Here is a 19,410-nt window from a genome sequence, read left to right as displayed (position 1 = left end):
ACCAGGTCTCACGTGTGTCCTGTGCTGGGCACTAGAGCCCCAATACTCAAGGGACCCACAGGCTCGGGGGTGGGGCTTTGGTGGGCAGAGATGCAGATGGGTGCCTCTAGCCCAGTGGACAGTGTGCTTTCGTGGAGGTGCATATGAAGTGCAGTGGGAATCACTGAACTCTACTTGGATTGTTTGGCTGTGAGGACACAGAACCCACGCCGATTTCGAACACGAGGGCACAGAAACCCATAGGGGTTCCCCAGGGCCTGGGAGCTGAGAGTCGCGCAGAAGCCAAGGTGGCCATTCGTGTATGACTCCTTTATTCCCTGTGGCCACATGGTCACTGCAGGTCGCCTCTCACTTCTCCCGCCGGCCCTTGGATAGCCGCCTTGGCTATGGTGGTGCAGCAGGAGGCTAAGCCAGGAATGAGGAGTTCACTGAGTCATCCCAGGCTGCAGGGCTCCGTAGTAGCATGTTTGATGGTTCGAACACCCGATGCTTTGCCAGACTCAGCACTTTCTCTGTGGCTGAGTGGGCTTGCCTTGAGGGGCTTTGCTGGCTCCCCCGTTTGGTGGCCCTCTGCCTGTGGCTGCTGCATCTGCATTTGTCTCTGTCCAGACCTCTGTACATGGCAATAGAGGAGCCTCCAACCAACGGTCCTGGGCCCAGTTTAGGATTTCATTTAAGGATGGGTTTATTTATTTATTTATTTTTTATTTTTTGAGATGGAGTCTCGCTCTGTTGCCAGGCTGGAATGCAGTGGCGCGATCTTGGCTCCCTGCAACCTCTGCCTCCCTGCAACCTCCACCTCCTGGGTTCAAGTGATTCTCCTGCCTCAGCCTCCTGAGTAGCTGGGACTACAGGCACACACCACCACACCTGAGTCATTTTTGTGTTTGTAGTAGAGACGGAGTTTCACCATGTTGGCTGGGATGGCCTCCATCTCCTGACCTGAAGTGATCCGCCCACCTCAGCCTCCCAAAGTGCTGGGATCACAGGTGTGAGCCACTGTGCCCGGCCAGGGTGGGTTTATTAAACTGGTCTTTTGAGCACTTGGCTTTCAGCAAATCACTATTTCAGTGTGTCTCCACACTCACCATTGTGGAGTGACTTGCAACTGTTTGCTCTTGGGCCACAGGTGTCTGTTGCCACCTTCTTTTGCGTCTCTTGTCAGGCTGTGGCACATCTGAACTTCTGGAAGACTCTCTATGATGGGCTCGGTTTGAGTCAGTAGCCACCCTTGGTCTCACTGATTGCAAGTGGAGTGGGTGGGATGGGAGGCCTGTGGGAGCTGAGTCTCTGAGCAGGGGCAAGAGTATGACAGGGCAGGCCTGTGGACTCCCGCGACTGCTACAGCCAGAGAGCCCCGGCTGCTCAGAAAAGGCACGCCCCAAGCGGAAGCTTGAAGGACAACCTGGAGTCAGGGAGGGGGCCAGGCCTTCCGGACCCTGGGAAACAGCCTACGCCAAGACACAGAGGCACGAGAGAAGGAGAGAGTGTTCAGTATGGTTGGAGTCTAACCAAGGATATGGGCAGAGGCTGGAGTGGCAGAGAGAACACTGGTCTGGAGCTCAGAAGAGGGCCTGGTCTGGAGCTCAGGAGAGGGCCTGAGTAGAGATGTGGGTGTGTGCATGGTGGACGCAATGATTGAGCTCTTGGCATAGATACAGCCTTATATCCACACAACACTACTGAGACCCGGCTGTAACTTTTTCATTGCCTATCATCTCTGTCATTAAAATTAAAAAAAAAATTTTTTTTTTTTAGGCGGAGTCTCACTCTGTCACCCAGGCTGGAGTGCAGTGGCATAATCTTGGCTCACTGCAATCTCTGTCTCCCAGGTTCAAGTGATTCTCCTGCCTCAGCCTCCAGAGTAGCTGGGATTACAGGTGTGTCCCACCACACCCGGCTAATTTTTGTATTTTTAGTAGACGTAAGGTTTCACCATGTTGGCCAGGCTGGTCTCGAACTTCTGACCTCAAGTGATCCACCCGCCTCGGTCCCCAAAGGATTACAGGCGTGAGTCACCATGCCCAGCCTATTTTTTTTTTTAATTTTAGCTATATGACAAAAATTGTACGTGTTCAGGGCATACAACATGATGATTTGATGTATCTCTGCATTGCATAATGACTACCACAATCAGATGAACATATACACCACCTCCCGAATGAACATGTTTTTTGTGTGTTAATATGTGTGATGAAGACACTTAAAGTCGGCTCTCTCTTCAGATTTCAAGTAAACAGTACCATAGTATTGTTAGCCAGAGTCCCCATGCTGTCATCAGATCCGCTGAACTTACTCACCTTCTAACAGAAAATTATAAGATGTAGCCTTTGGTCAACATCACCCATCTCTCCCATACCCCTATATATACACATATACTTCATATATGTACACATCATATACATACCCATATACATCATATACATACCCATATACATCATATACATACACATCATATACATACACATATACATCATATACATATACATCATATACATATACATCATATACATACACACATATATACATATACATCATACACATACACATGTATATCATATACATATATACATATACATCATACACATACATCATATACATATACATATACATATACATATATACATACACATATACATACACATATATCATATACATATACATCATATACATACACATATATCATATACATATATATATACACATACACATGTATATCATATACAACATATACATCATACATACACATACATCATATACATATACATCATATACATATGCATATACATCATATACATACGCATATACATACACATACATCATATACACATACATCATATACATACACATATACATCATATACATATACATCATACACATACACATGTATATAATATACATATACAACATATACATCATACACATACATATACATCATATACATACACTACATATACCTATACATATACATATATCTATGCAGTGGAATATACAGCCATAAAAAAAGAAGGAGTCCGAAGCAGCAGTGGCTCTCCTGCTGTTCTGTTTCTCTCCGTCTGCAGTGTCCTGTGTGGGTACAGCCAGTTGCCCCACCTGATTGGCACAGTCACAGCTGCTGCAGAGCTGCCTTCAAGCCTGAATGAAGAAGGCTGAGAGTGGGGCATGGAGGGAAGAACTTGTGATGTTCTCTTAAGATGGGCTGGCAAATGTTTTCTGGAAAGGGCTGGACAGTGGATATTTCAGGCCGTGTGGGCCCCACGGTCTCTGTCGAAACAACTCATCAAAGCAGACTTACACAATCCCGAAATGGGCAGGTGTGGTTCGGGGAAAGCTTTACTGGCCCCTACTCTATCCTATGAGGCTGGTGATACCAGCAACATTTTCCAGCTGAAGGAGCTGAGAAGCAAGGATGATACCATTTGCTGGGACCTGGAACTGAAGTGTGAGGGACATGGGATTCAAAGGTAGATCTAATTAGAAAACTGGTGTTCAAGGCAGGGCACGGTGGCTCACGCCTGTAATCCCAGCACTTTGGGAGGCCTAGGCAGGTGAATCATGAGGTCAGGAGTTCGAGACCAACCTGGCCAACATGGTGAAACACTATCTCTACTAAAAATAGAAAAATTACCCAGGCGTGGTGGTGGACGCCTGTAATCCCAGCTACTTGGGAGACTGAGGCAGAAAAATCACTTGAACCCTGGAGGCAGAGGTTGCAGTGAGCTGAGATTACGCCACTGCACTCCAGCCTGGCGACAGAGCAGGACTCTGTCTCAAAAAAGAAAAAAAAGAAAACTGATTTTCTTTCTACACTGCCAATTTACTGCCCTGAGGAGCTTAAAGTTCTACAAACAATGGACCAATTTTCCATGTGTGTTAGATGTGCCCTTGATGTGCAGATACTATAGCAAAATTATTATTTCCTTAACGGAGTTGGTCTTCGGTTTCAGGTTAAGAGAGATGGCATACATGTTTGTTCAGATACTCATGTAGTTTTTATTGCTTCATTTCACATATTTAAATATTATTGTACCAGAAATTAATTTCAGAACATTGCAGGAACTGAGATTTATTGAAGTCTGGTGTCTTGCTTTTCCAATGGTTCCTTGCCCAGCTGCATTTGTGGACGAATCCATCCTGTCCACAGCATTTTCAACGCTGCTTTTTATCTCAGATCAGTTTCTGATGGTTTGAATTAACATTCCCCTGTGCTCTTGCCTGGTTTTGTGGTTCTGTCTTCTGAAGCCGAGCAAGGAACCAGTGTTGAGATGGATGGTCATTTGTCTTTCAGCCATAGGAGAGGGGACCCCCCAGCGTGGCCAGGCTCTGCAGAGGCCACAGTGCAGAAGCGCTACTCTGTTTTCTCTCGAAATGTGAGCTGTGGCAGGTCACAAAGAGGAAGGAAATCACAGTGATAGAGACTAAACAAATCATGGGCTGCATGGCGCGGGGGAGAGGAGAGAAAATTACATGTTCGGGAGCTCCTCTGCTCGTGTGTGTCAGTCGTGCTTGGCGAAGTATAATATTTACCCAATCTATGGAAATCACCCCAATGTTACCTACCAGCTTTACTGCCCCCAAAGAGTCACAGAACAGCCGAAGTGGCAGCAAAAGTGAATGTGCGTTCAGGTTCAAGCCCGTTGAAAGAACATTTTGGGGGGCATGCCAGCTCTCGGTCCCTTTCCTTCTTCACCATTAACCTGAACATTATGTCATAGCCGCATGAGGAAGGCGGAAGAGTCTCACAGCTTGTCTTTCTGTGATGGCGTTTTAAAAAGATTCCCACTACCAGAGTACGGTTTGGCTGCGCTTGTGATATCAGTCATTTTGATGCTGATAAAAACACAGGTGTCTCATCCAAGAGGCTGGAGATGCACCATGTATAGGACGGGGGAGGGCAGGGAAGGGTGAGGCCAGAGTGGTAGAGTGGATTGGGTCAGCATCCATCATCCTCTGTTTCTCACAGGTGGCTTTTGGGCAGTGATTTGGGCTCCTGCAAGGGGGGCTTGTGGCTGAGATCTCTCTTTTTGTTTTTGTTTTTTTGAGATGGGGTCTCACTCTGTTGACCAGGCTGGTCCTGAACTCCTGGGCTCAAATGATCCTCCTACCTTGGCTTCCCAAAGTGTTGGGACTACGAGCATGAGCCCCCGTGCCCGGCCTATATCTCTTAAGGCTACTTGAGGCTGTACTTGCCAGGCAAGCATTGCTGTCTCTGAAACCTCCTGGGAAACAGTTTTTCCCTCCTAGAATTTCCGCCTGGAATATAACATTTTCAGCTACAAAGTCTGAGTAGCAGCATTGGGGACCCCGTTATCCCGTGCCTGCAAGGCCCAGAATCCAGATACTTGCTCTTCCAAATGCCACATTGCTGTCTGGGGTTGATTTCCCACATTGCCCGTGGTGATCTTGTTTCACATTTCAGAAAATTCTACTATCTAGTCTGCTGCTCTAGGGCATAAACCATTTAAAAAATCCTTTATTTCCCAAGGTGAGGCAGACAGGAGCTCAATAAATCCCCTAACTCTTGAAAATGTTTAACCCACTTGTGCTTGTGAGCCATATGGCTACCTTATCTCCATTTTCCTGTCTTCCGCTGTTGCATTTCTGCAAAGACTGTAATGATACTGATCAGTAATACTTGCTAAATGCTATCCTGTGCTGGGCACCATTCCTAAGCATCTCACTTATATATTGTCTTACTGAATTCTTACAACACTTCTAGGAGATAGTAACTGTTAAGATCTCATTTTATAGATAAGGGAGTTGGTGCTCAGAGGGAATCACTAACTTGCGCAAGGTTAATCCACTGTAGAGGCAGGATTTGAACCTGGGACCTGACTCCAGAGACTGTGCTCTGAAATCCAGGACCCTGATCAGCTGAGTCTCTTAGACTGTTATAGGAGTTATTTTTGAAAGGGAAAAGGGAACTTATTTAGACAAGTCATCCTTAATAGCATATAATCCAGAGAGGTGAGGGCATGCTGTAATAGGCGAGACCTGCCAATTAATCTTGACTTTGTTTTCTCTCTTAGGTGAGCTGCGCCAGGCTATTGTGGCCATGATGAACAGGAAGGATGAGCTGGAGGAGGAGAACAGGTACCGTGATTTTCAGGCTTGAGGAATAGCCTCTTTCTTTGACGTTATGCCTCTGGGGCAGACAGAATATAACAGATGAGGGACATTTTGCTTTCTTGGCAAAAATCGTGACTGGCAATTTCTTATCATCGGGGATGTGCCACTGTGGTAGCTTTCTTGTGCTTGGTGTGTTAGAAAGGAGTGAGAACCTTATGATAACAGCACCTTCATAGAACAAGCTAAGAATTTGGTAGAACAGTCATTAATTCTTTTTTAAAAAACAGCCTTTATTGATATTTAATTCACATGCACTGTAATTAACTCATCTAAAGTGTATGGCTGAGGCAGGCGGATCACAAGATCAGGAGTTCAAGACCAGCCTGATCAACATGGTGAAATCTCATCTCTACTGAAAATACAAAAATTAGCGGGGTGTGGTGGCCCGTACCTGTAATCCCAGCTACTCAGAAGGCTGAGCAGGAGAATTGCTTGAACCTGGGAGGCGAAGGTTGCAGTGAGCCGAGATTGTGCCATTGCACTCCAACCTGAGTGACAGAGCGAGACTCCGTCTCAAAAAAATAAATAAAGAAATAAAGTATAGCTTCAAGCCTGTAATCCTTTGGGAGGCGAAGGGCGCACGAGGTGGGAGATCGAGACCATCCTGGTTAACACGATTGCCGGGAGAGGTGGCGGGCGCCTGTAGTCCCAGCTACTCGGGAGGCTGAGGCAGGAGAATGGCCCCGGGAGGCGGAGCTGAGTGAGCTGCGATCCGGCCACTGCACTCCAGCGGGTAACAGAGCGAGACTCCGTCTCAAAAAAATAAATAAAGAAATAAAGTATATAATTCAATAGTTTTTACTATATTCACAGATAGGAGTTAACATCAACACAGTCAATTTTAGAACGTTTCATCACCCCTGAAAGAAGCCCTATACCCTTTAGTTATTACCTCTTTAGCCTTGGCAGTCTTTTTTTCCCTTTTGACAGTTCTGGCTCTGTCACCCAGGCTGGAATGCAGTGGCGTGATCTCTGCTCACTGCAACCTCCACCTCCCGGGCTCAAGTGATTCTCCAATGTCACCCTTCTGAATAGCTGAGACTATGGGCGCATGCCACCACACCTGGCTAATTTTGGTATTTTAGTTTTGACATGTTGCGTAGGCTGGTCTTGAACTTCTGAGCTTCAGTAATCTGCCCACCTTGTCCTCCCAAAGTCCTGAGATTATAGGAGTGAGCCGCTGTGCCTGGCCTCTAGGCAGCCTTTAGTCATCATTAATCAAAGACCTGTCTACCTACCATGTTCCAGGCATCTGAACACTTACCTTAAAGTTTGCCCAAATTGGGGGTACTTAGGGCAAGATGAAATTCGGAGTCTTTTGACTTGGCCAAAAACCCAGTTGCAAACTCTTGGGAGGGCGAAATTTTTCATTAATCTTTCTTCCCTTTTGAAACCCATGCTAGATACCACCTGACATTGGCTGCCGACTCCCATCTGACTTATCTTGACTGTGGGGTGGTCATAGAAGGCTTACCTGCAGTTACCCCCTGAACTTCAGCAAGCATGATTCAACTGCCTCCCTGGGACGTGGGGAGAGGGGGCGTGTGCGTTCACGTCATCCTCTCTTACTCACACCCTCTTTTTTTTTTTTTTTTTTTTTTTTTTTTTGAGATGGAGTCTCGCTCTGCTGCCCAGGCTGGAGTGCAGTGGCCAAACCTCAGCTCACTGCAAGCTCCGCCTCCTTGGTTTCGCCATACTCCTGCCTCAGCCTCCTGAGTAGCTGGGACTACAGGCACCTGCCACGTCGCAAGGCTAGTTTTTTGTATCTTTTTTTAGTAGAGACAGGGTTTCACCAGGTTAGCCAGGATGGTTTCGATCTCCTGACCGCGTGATCCGCCCGTCTCGGCCTCCCACCGTGCTGGGATTACAGGCTTGAGCCTCCGCGCCTGGCACTCACACCCTCTTTTACACACAGTCATGATTCTCCTTTAAACCTCATTTTTGGTCCTGCTAGACAAGCTTCTCTCTTGTCCTTTCTGGAAACATATAAAAGCAAACAAGCATGATTTCTGAAACAAAAGAGGATGTCTTCAAAAGGAATCTTTAGACCGCGCCGTTTTCCAACTAGAATAAACTTTCAATAGAGGGCTCGCACCATTGCGGGATTCTTTCTCCTTGCTCCAGCTGGGGCTATTATCCTGGAAGAAGCCATAGATTTTGTCTTACCTTGTGAAGAACAATAACCGCTGTCTGTTACTTTTTTGTACTTCCCAGAAAGAAAGGAAAAATTATACCATGTTTTTGTCAGGGACCCCCAGGCACCACGGGGGTAATTTCCTCAAAGCTCTCAAGGAACACAAGTCTTGGAGATTTCAGTGAATGAACAGAGTGCGGTGGGGGTCAGTTGTTTTTGATTATATTCTTTTTTTTTTTTTTCCTTGAGACAGAGTCTTGTTCTGTTGCCCAGGCTGGAGTGCAGTGGCGTGATCTCGGCTCACTGCAGCCTCTGCCTCCTGCGTTCAAGCAAATCTCCTGCCTCAACCTCCCAAGTAGCTGGGATTACAGGTGTGTATCACCACGCCTGACTAAGTTTTGTATTTTTAGTAGAGATGGGGTTTCATTTTGGCCAGGCTGGTCTCAAACACTCCTGACCTCAAGTGATCCACCCACCTTGGCCTCCCTAAGTGCTAGATTACAGGCGTGAGCCACCCCGCCCGGCCATGTTTTTGCTCATATCCTGATGTCACATGGCAGGTGTCCTCTGGATTTAGTATGTAGATGTACCATGGTTGGTAATTGTTTTCCAGAAACAGCCAGGTAGAGTGAAGTAAATGGTCAGCAGCACCATGGTTGGCTGTCTCCGAGGCGGTCACTGGTGATGGTTTCTGGAAGACCTGCTGTGCTCTCCTTTATTTAAGACCAGGGATGTCAGATACACAAGTGAATCCTGTGCTGGCTGCAAGCCCCCTGTTGGAGGGTTAACAAACTTGGGAATGTAAAATGCTATCTGTGCTATCTCAGATGCTTTAGTGATGTAAGACATTTCATATATGTGCTTGTTTCATCTGAAGTTGGCCATGAAACAGGTTTGCGATGTGTTTTGTAGGCACAGGTGGAAATGAGACTAGACATTTCTCAGATACTCTGAGTGTATATTCTATTTTTATGCCTCGGATTATTGTTTTGGCCTCTCCTGGCATCCTTTCCTTGGTTACATCTCTTACCTGGTGTAACTGTGACAAAATGGTCTCATTGGAACATGCTACACCTTTGAGTGGGGTATTTGTAAAGGGACTTGGCTGGAATTTGCTCGCCTCATTGTTTTCCCTTGATTTAGGCTGTCAGAAGGCTGGCCTGCTCGCAGGCAATCAGGGACATGGAGCCCAGGCCACAGACGACTGTCCCTTAATTCTTACTCTAAGGCTGTCAGAGTTTGCTATCTCCAGTTCACATGAGATAGACTTGAATTATGGTTTATGCAGAGCCTTGTGGAAAATGCATGGCTTAGGACTTGACTTACGTTAGGAACTGTGTCCTGGGTTCAGTGGGGTCTGGGTTGACAGCTTCTGAACAGATGGGGCCTTCTCTTCCCAGATCGCTGCGGAACCTGCTCGATGGTGAGATGGAGCACTCAGCCGCGCTCCGGCAAGAGGTGGACACCTTGAAAAGGAAGGTGGCTGAACAGGAGGAGCGACAGGGCATGAAGGTCCAGGCGCTGGCCAGGTAGGAGAGGGTGAGGGATGGAGAGGTAAGCACGTGGGGGCTTCATTAAAACCTGAGCATACTGGGCCGGGGGCGGTGGCTGACGTCTGTAATCCCAGCACTTTGGGAGGCCAGGGTGGGTGGATCATGAGGTCAGGAGATCGAGACCATCCTGGCTAACATGGTGAAACCCCGTTTCTACTAAAAATACAAAAATTAGCCAGGCATGGTGGCATGTGCCCGTAGTCCCAGCTTCTTGGGAGGCTGAGACAGGAGAATGGCGTGAACCCGGGAGGCAGAGCTTGCAGTGAGCTGAAATCATGCCACTGCACTCCATTCCAGCCTGGGTGACAGAGCAAGACTCCGTCTCTAAAAGAAAAAAAAAAAAAGATAGTGACTAAAGCAAAAAATGTGTTTTACTTTATTTCATTGAGTAAATAGTATGTATGCATGTGGTTCAAAATACAAAAGGTGAACCTGTGCAAGTCGCCCTTCTCTTATCCCAGCCACCCAGTTTGTTCCTTAGAGGGGGTCATCGTTACTGATTCCAGAGATGTTCCCTGTGCACACAAGCAGATACGTGCGCATATACTTTTTTCCTTTTCATTCTCTTCTCCTCCTTCCTTTCTTCCTTAATGTGAAATGGTAGCCTGTCCTATGCAGCATTCACTTGACGTCTCAGAGATTGCTCTCATTGGCCCGCGTGGGGCTGCCCTCTGCTTGTTAAGAGCTCCTGACATTTCCTCATCTGATTGCATCAGAATTCATTTAAGCAGCCTGCCAACAGCCAGGCGTTGAGATGGTTTTCAGTCTTTTGCTACCACTAATAATGCCACAGTCAACAACCTTGGCGTTGGTTGTTTTCTTCCCGTATGAGTATATATTTTGGAAATATTCCTGGAAGTGGAATTGCTGGGTCAAAGTGCAGTGCATTTGTAAGTTGGACAGGGACCATCAACTCGCCTGGCACGGGCGTGAGCCGCATGTTCTGCAGCAGCATGGGAGAGGGCTTGCTGCGCTGCAGCTGTGCTCACAGCCACGGTATCCGACTGCTGGGTCTCTGATAATGCCAGGGCTGGAAATGGTGCTAGCAGAACATTTTTCTTTCCCATTTCTCTAATTAAGAGTATGGTTGAGCCACCTTTTATTTAAAAGCCATTTTATTTCCTTTTCCGTCACTTTGTTTATGTACTATTAAAGAAAGCTGCAAAGTAAACTGCCCCAAATCCCAGTTTACATGCATCTTTACTGAATTTGTTCATATACTAACATTTTTTTTTTTTTTTTTTTACTATACATATAATCTATGCCTGTCATTGTTTAGTCTGCCTTCTAGCACTGCTTAGGAGTGCAAAAGCAGCTTTTGTTGTTTCCATATAGGCCTCATGTTAACCACCTTTGTGTACCTGGATGTGGTATTTGATTGAGTTAACACGCCATATTAAATTGTCCATTCTGGATTGGAATGATGAATTTAATATGGTCAGTTTCACATTCAGATTGTTTTAAGTTTGTTCTCAGTTTAGGTAAGATAAGCAGTTTATTGATTGTTCTGTAAATCTATTTTAAAATAAGACCACGAGATAAACACGTCTTGTGGATGTGCAAGGGAGCCCAGAGTTAAGTCAATTTATGGCAGCAGCATTTACCTCTCTGTGCTGTTAGATGCTGCGAATGGCTCTAATGTAATTGTTTTGTATGTCTTATTGAATGTTGGCACTATGATCCTATGTTGAATTTCCATTCTTTGAGCTTTTCCCCTTTCGTCACATTTTAAAATGATAGCTCAAGAGCATCAAAGACAGTTAAATGACTGTTATAAATAGTGTAAATGTGCCTAGTTTGGCATTTTCTCACCTGGACCGCCCTTTTGCCTGGCCATGCTAGAGTTCTGCAGCATAATTGCATTTAATGTTCACAATAAAGTCTGAAGCCTTTAGAGACTGGTTCTTAGTGAGCAAAGAGATACAGAATTATATGTCCTGTCTTTTTTTTTTTTTTTTGAGATGGAGTCGTGCTCTGTCGTGCCCAGGCTCGAGTGCAGTGGCATGATCTCGGCTCACTGCAACCTCTGCCTCCTGGGTTCAGGTGACTCTCCAGCCTCAGCCTCCCAAGTAACTGGGATTACAGGCATGTGCCACCATGCCCAGCTAACATTTTGTATTTTTAGTAGAGATGGGGTTTTACCATGTTGGCCAGGCTGGTCTTGAGCTCCTGACCTCAGGTGATCCGCCTGCCTCAGCCTCCCAAAGTGCTCGGATTACAGGCGTGAGCCACCATGCCCAGCCTCCGTGTCATTTAATGGCTTGTATTAGCAGTTAGCGTAGTCTTGAGTCTTTGCATCATTACTTGCAAATTGTGTGTTTCTGGGTGAATGGCTCAACTTCTGCACGTGTGTGCTTCCTCATCTCTGGGATGGAGAGGATGATCTCATCCGGCTGAAGGGGCTGAATGAGGAGGAAAAGAAGTGAGGGTGTATATGGCAGTGGACACGAGCAAGGCATCCTAAGGGTATTCCACAGGAAGCGTGTTTTAGTGCATGACAATTGTTGGGAAAATTTTATCACATAAATGGGGTAGATAAAACCAATTTCCTAACTGGGCAGTTTTATAATCCCTACTTAAGCAGTGGGTAGCTAAGAGTTTAAGGTGTCTGAAAGTTTGCAGTCTGCAGGCAGAAGGAACCAATATCTGTAAAACAGACCAATATTTCAAAAGGAGAAACTAGAAGTAGGCAAACCAATCAGCTGGATATGTAAGTTTTGAAAAATTCCGTTGCTGACATGTTCCAGATAGAGTTAACCTCTGCCAATGGTCAGAACTTTCTTCTTGCTTCTGGCCAGAGTAAAAGCAGCTGTCAGTGTTGGCAGTTGTTACCTGGGGGTGGGTGGCTGTAGCTGCTGGGGCACAGGAGGGGGCAGTGGAGTGTCACAGGATGGAAGGTGAGGCTCAGTCACCAGCACTACACTTTCCTCAGGTGCGTGGGTATTCAGGTGCAGGGGTCACAGTGCAGGTGGGTATAGCTAGGGCTTTATGGTACAGGTGCTTGCCTTGTACTGACGGGGTCAGACCACGGCTCTCCTGCTTACTAGTTGTGTGACCTTGGGTGAGTTACTTAACTTCTCTGTTTCTGTTTCCTTAGTGTTTTGTTTTTTTTTTTTTTAAAGACAGTGTCTCACTCTGTCACCCAGGCTGGACTGCAGTGATGCGATCTCAATTCACTGCAGCCTCCACCTCCTGGGCTCAAGCAGTTCTCCCATTTTAGCCTCCAAGTAGCTGGGACTGTGGGTAGGCACCACCATATCCAGCTAATTTTTCTCTCTTTTTGTACGGACGGGGTTTTACCATGTTGTCCAGACTGGTTTTAAACTCCTGGGCTCAAGTGATCTACCCGCCTCGGCCTCACGAAGTGCTGTCATTACAGGCATGAGCTACTGCGCTTGGCCTGTTTCCTTAGTTTTAAAATGGTAATAAGGAAACTCTTTACCTCATAGAGTTTTGTTGAATAAATAAAATGAGAGACCATGTATTGCTCAATGTGCTTGATAAATACTTAGTAAATGTTAACTATTATTTTCATTTTTCTTGAGTATAATAATTATGTCTCCTTATCTCATCAAAAGGTCTATTTTAACAGCAACGGTGCAGAAAGAATTAGGAGCTAGTCTATCTCCTACTCAGAAAAGTGAAATATCCGAATGCTAAGTATGTGCTTGTGTATATGCGTGTTTCACTGGCTCTGAGTTCATGGTTGTAAAACTGAATGTCGCCAAGCAAATCCTGCATTTGATGACACATTCCTTTTGCTAGGAATTACTGGATTTTCTAGAACAAGGTCATGTAACTAGCCTGGTGCTTTTTGGCCCTGGGCAGCTGCGAGTTCCTGAGGCAGAGGCATAATAATCATTTGCAATTAAGGCTCTGTAAGTCACATTCCTCTAAATAATCGATTGCCTTGTTTCCTTTTGAATTAAGAAAACTCAAGCTATGAGACATGTTAAAAAAAGACACACATTTATATGAGGAAAAGTGGCTTTGAAGGAAGCAAGTAAATGGGTTCTTGAATTATTGTGAGGGCTTATTTTCTGTTTCTTGTCATTGTATTATAGCAGTATTAGCTCTCGCTGTGTAACAAATTATCCTCAAACTTGGTTGCTTAGAACAACAAATATTTATGATCCCCCACAATTTCTGTGAATTAGGACTCTGGGAATGGCTTAGCCAGGGCATCAGGGTCTCTCATGATGTTGCAGTCAAGCTGTTGGCCAGAGTTGCTGTCATCTGAAGGCTTGACTGGGGATGGGGGGATCCACTTGCAAGCGTCATCCTGTGGCTGTTGGCAGGAGGCTTCAACTCCTTGCCACGTGGGCCTCTCCGTGAGGCTGCTCCCAATACAGTAGCTGACTTCCCAGGGTGAGTAACCCAGGAGCAGGAGAGGGCGCACCCAAGCTGGAAGCCACCGTGTTTTTAATAACTAAGCCTTGGAGGTGACACAGGATTGCTTCTGCTCTATTCTGTAGTCACAGTCAGCCTTGGTTCAGTGTTGGGGGAAACACACAGTGGTGTGACTAGCAAGAGGCAGGGGTCACTAGAGGCCACCTTGAAGGCTGCCTGCTACACCCATCAGGCGTCTGCTTCCTCCTGGGGCAGATACTACCTGTATTAATATTAGGGTCATCCAGAGAAAGAGACCAATAGGATGCATATATGTTTCTAGAAAGGGGTTATTATAAGGCATTGGCTCATATAATTATGGGGGCCAAGAAGTCCCACAAGCTGCCCTCTGCAGGCTAGAGACCTAGAAAAGCTCATGGTGTAGTTCAAAGGCCCAAGAGCCAGAGAACCTGTGGTGTAGGTTCCAGTCTGAGTCTGAAGGCCTGAGAGCCAGGAGTGCCGAGGGCAGGGGAAGAGCCATGTCCCAGCTCAAGCAGTCAGGCAGGGAGAGAACTCACTTTCCTTTTCTTCTACTCAGGCCCTCCATGGAATGGGGGGTGCTTGCCCACAGTGGTGAGGGCCATCTGTTTCACTCAGTGCACAAACTCACATGCTAATCTCTTCCAGAAACACCATCACAGGCACACTGAGAAACTGTGTTGATCTAGCTGTCTGGGCATCCGGTGGCCCAGACACATGGATATGCAAAATTAACCATCACACCCCCCAATTTTCCTTGGTGGACCCTTGCTCCTTCCTTTCTGTCCATGTGGTTTAATGGGGCTACCCCTGCCTCCTGCCCCCACAGGGCTTCAGAGGAGGGTAGCCCACCCAGGCCCGGACAGTCAGGTTGCTCCATGCACTGGCCACCATGAGGGCTTTTTAGGAGGGCATATTGCCAGGATGGTCTGATAAGAGCCAGTCACAGCATCCTTGAGAGGATGGTGCCAGCCAGGAGTCATTGGCAGCTATCTTTGCTATTTTATGGGGAGTTTCTAATCCCACGTGAGAACCATGTGGTGGAGAAATGGAGGGAGGGAGAAATCAGCAGTTCCTGATAGTCTCATTTGAGCTCCTGGATCCAGTCTTTCCTGAAGCTGTGTTTCCTCTGAACTCTTCACGTATATGAGCCAATAAATTGCTTTAATTCCTTGAGCCATTTGTGGTGGTGTTTCTCCGTTATAAGAGTCCTGACTGAAGAGGCCTCTTGTTTGGTTATTAGAGATTGGAGCATGGGTATTTTCTCTGCACCTAAGTAAACATGTCATCTCAACAGTCAACCTGCCAGGTCTGGGAAGGGGCTTCTGGTTGATTGAGAGTCACGAAGGTGGTGGAGAAAGTATTCCTCGGGGGGAGCCCCTTGGACTGCTGCTCAGAGCACCCCTCCAGACTTCCCTTCGTGTATCTCACTGGGGCCGGCCTTGCAGTTACCCTCCTGTCGTGACTCAGAGCGCCGCTGTAGACTTCGCTTCTTGTGTCTTACTGGGGCTAGCCTTGTGGTCACTCGCCTGTTGTGACTTTTCCCTCCTTCTGTGCAGTTCTGCTGCGCTCACATGAACATGTTGTAAGTTGTATGGCTGGGCCGTTCTCTTCATGCTTCTGAGCCTCTCTGGTTCTTTACCTATTTAGAAACTTAAAGGGGGCTGGGGTGGCATGGAGCACTCTCCCTCCTTTCTCCTGTGCAGTGGCGTAAAGCACCCTGTTGATGTGTCATGGTCACTGCTGGCTTTGGAGGGCCATGTCCGACCCTTACCTAGGGAAACAGCACAGCACAGTGACTCTGGTCCTGGCTCTGCCACTTGGTAACTTCTCAGTTGTCAGTTTCCCCACCGACACTAACATGCTTTTGATGGCAGAAACCCACACCAAATTAGCTTTTTTCTTGCAGTAGCTGGGAAATCCAAGGACAGGTTACTTTCTTCAAGCACAGTGGGACCCAGGTCCCCCAGTGGCACCAATGCATTCTCCCTCTCTCTTTCCTTGGTCCCGCCCTCTGTGCACTGGTGTCATGCTTAGGTAGGCCCTCTGCACAGAGCAAAGGTGGCGTCTGGTAGCACTAAGCCTCGCCCAGGATCCAAAGGGAAGAGACTCTAATGTCTGTATATAACACTTTAGGAAAGTTTGTTGTTGTTCTTGTTGTTGTTGTTTTGAGACAGAGTCTTGCTGTGTCGCCCAGGCTGTAGTGCAGTGGTGCCATCTCAGCTCACTGCGATCTCCACCTCCAGGGTTCAAGCAATTCTCCTGCCTCAGCCTCCTGAGTAGCTGGGAATACAGGTGCCCACCACCATGCCTGGCTAATTTTTGTATTTTTAGTAGAGAAGGGGTTTCACCATGTTGGCCAGGCTGGTCTCGAACTCCTGACCTCAAATGATCCACCTGCTTCAGCCTCCCAAAGTGCTGGAATTACAGGCGTAAGCCACTGTGCCCGGCCTAGGAAAGATTTTTTAGTGGGCATGTTACGGCGAAGAGTGAGCGGAGGGCCATGATTGACACTCTTGCCAGGTCCCCAAGGCAAGCAGCGGGCAGCAAGAGCATGTCTCTTGCATTTTCTCCTAGGATTGTCGGGACGATTACAGGAGCTGAGGCTGCTAAGCACTCAGCGCAGCTCTAGGCCCTCAGTGAGCGCTCAGTGAACGTCACCTAATTTCTTCTTCTTGGCTGGCGCCTTGGCCGTAGGTGGCTGGGGATGCCGAGGCGAGGGCAGAATCTCCTGGACCCTTCCCTTGTCCAAACCTCCCCTGCAGTGAGTATCTTAGAGCCTTTGGCCCTTGGTCTTCATTTGACCTTCAGCTCCTCCTGCTGTATTTTTCCAGCCCTGCCTGCCTAGTGTGTGTCCCTTTGTTTATTTGTCCCTGCTGGGCTGCTGAGCAGTGAGAACGTCCGTGACAGTGTTGTGCATGTGAGATTGAGAACTGTACTGTACAACCTGGAATGGCCTTGGGAGCCCTGTTCAGATCATGCTGTCCCGCACCCTAGGAGACCTTTATTGGCTTTCTATGAAGGCTTTAAATCTCACACTCCACCCTAAGACTCAGTCTCCTCTGTCCTTTGCCTTTAAATCATTGGAGAAATATGAAGATTATGTCCTTTGTGGAAAAGGACAGTATATTTCTCCAGTGTCCATCCAAAGGCACTGATTATGTTTTTATCACAACAGGCAAGTGGTGGGAGTTGAGAAGGTCAGGCATACTGACTTGAATTATGGGGATACTGGCTTGAATTTGAGCCCAGCCTGGGCTAGGGATGGCCTTTGGAATCAAGGGTCTGGGCCTTTTCAGTGCTGTCTCCCCAGTTCAGAACACCTGCTCCAGCGGGAAAAGCCAGTAGGCTTCATCTTGCTGCCAACTCTGGTAGTCACTGCCTGGGATTCTGGCTGAGAAGGACTGGAGTCCTGTCAGGACTCAACAGGAAAGAGTGTTGTTATTGATTAGCAATGTCTGCCATGCACATGGGAAGGGGATGTGGTGGCAAGTCTGGCGAGAATTTGCCATCCATATGCTAGCACTTCTGGTGTCTTGGAAACTGCTTGAGATAAGGTCCCCAGGCCAAGATGGCAGCATTGTACATGAGACTGAAAAAAAAAAAAAAAAGAATTTGTCACTCTTTTTTTTTTTTTTTTTTGAGATGGAGTCTCGCTCTGTCTCCCAGGCTGGAGTGCAGTGGTGCAATCTTGGGTCACTGCAACCTCTGCTTCCCAGGTTCAAGCAATTCTCCTGCCTCAGCCTCCTGAGTAACCGGGACTACAGGCATGTGCCACCATGCCCAGCTCATTTTTGTATTTTTAGTAGAGATAGGGTTTCTCCATGTTGTCCAGGCTGGTCTGGAACTCCTGACCTCAAGTAATCTGCCTGCCTTGGCCTTCTAAAGTGCTGGGATTACAGGCGTGAGCCACCACGCCCAACCTGTCACTCTTTTATGAAGCCCACGTTATTATTTTCTGTTTGGTAAAAGAAACATGCTTTGAAGGAATATCTTAAATCCATGATGTAAAATAAAACGAAACTTTGCTCTTAGGCTTAGTAGAGACAAGAAATAAGACTCAGTTTTTGTTACATGTCTTTCAAAAATTAACCGTTGCTTTGTTGTCTGATTTAGGAAGCCTGTGTTTATGGATGAGAGGAGGGGAGGAAGAGAGGGGTTCTTTCATAAGAAGAAGAGTTGCTGTAGTGAACATAGTGTTATCACTAGGCTGCTGGCAAGAGGCACCAGAGCTGCCTCTTGACTTTCTAGGTATGTAGGTCAGTAAACCTCTTTTTCTGTTCAAGAGAGTTTGAGTGGGGCTTTCTGTTTCTGACTACATGAATACAGAAGGCTTTGTCGGTCAGGCGCAGTGGCTCATGCCTGTAATCCCAACACGTTGGGAGGCTGAGGTAGGCGGATCACTGAGATTAGGAGTTCGAGGCCAGCCTGGACAACCTGGTGAAAACTTGTCTCTACCAAAAATACAAAAATTAGCTGGGTGTGGTGGTGTGTACCTGTAATCCTAGCTACTCCAGAGGCTGAGGCAGGAGAATAGAGAATCACTTGGGCCCAGGAGGTGGAGCTGCAGTAAGCTGAGATCGGCCACTGTACTCCATCCAGCGTGGGCGACGGAGCGAGACTCTAAAAAAAAAAAAAAAAAAAAGCTGGAAGGCTTTGTGCACTATCTCCTGCCTGATCATGAGTCCAGTCAGGTCCCTCTGAGATACACTTCATGGGAGCCAGTATTCCTGAATAGCATTTTTATAGATAGTTGCAGTCCGGGTTGTCGTCTATGCACTGCCTGTCTTCCCTTTTAGACTGTGTGATCCATGAGCGCAGTGACCTGCCCTTGCACCTAGTACAGTGCCTGGCATTGCTCAGTCATATTGGCTAAATGAGGGACTGAAGGGACCGTGGGGCCAGTGATTGTGTCACTCGGTACGAGTGTCACTGAGAAATGTCAGTTCTTCCAGCACCTTGATGGTTCTCCTCCTGTTGGCATCTTCTCTTGGCACAAAGCAGCCAGTTAGGCTCGGCTTTAGACCTGTGGATGGTCGTTTGCCCCAAGACAGTATGTTTTAGTCATTTTCTGGGAATTAGGGCTTTCTGGAAGCCTCTCAGCCATTCGTTGAAATCTTACCACATAGAGGCCAGGTGCAGTGGCCCATGCCTGTAATCCCAGTCCTTTGCGGGGGCCAAGGTGGGCAGATAGCTTGAGCCCAGGAGACCAGCCTGGGCAACATG

The 19,410-nt window shown here is 47.1% G+C and overlaps 1 protein-coding gene across 5 annotated transcripts in view; it reads left to right on the top strand.

Annotated features, from left to right (window-relative positions):
• Positions 1 to 19,410, top strand: part of SNX29 (sorting nexin 29) — a 586,208-nt gene that overhangs the window by 136,965 nt on the left and 429,833 nt on the right. For all 5 annotated transcript variants that reach the window (XM_050774079.1, XM_050774080.1, XM_050774082.1 and 2 more), the window contains 2 exons: positions 6,030 to 6,093; positions 9,664 to 9,792. In XM_050774079.1, the coding sequence (XP_050630036.1) occupies positions 6,030 to 6,093; positions 9,664 to 9,792 (193 nt within the window). The remainder of the gene's footprint in view (positions 1 to 6,029; positions 6,094 to 9,663; positions 9,793 to 19,410) is intronic.

The sequence above is a fragment of the Macaca thibetana genome, chromosome 20 (genome assembly GCF_024542745.1).
Source record: "Macaca thibetana thibetana isolate TM-01 chromosome 20, ASM2454274v1, whole genome shotgun sequence".
Classification (NCBI taxonomy): domain Eukaryota; kingdom Metazoa; phylum Chordata; class Mammalia; order Primates; family Cercopithecidae; genus Macaca; species Macaca thibetana.
This window is presented reverse-complemented; position numbering and strand designations above follow the sequence as displayed.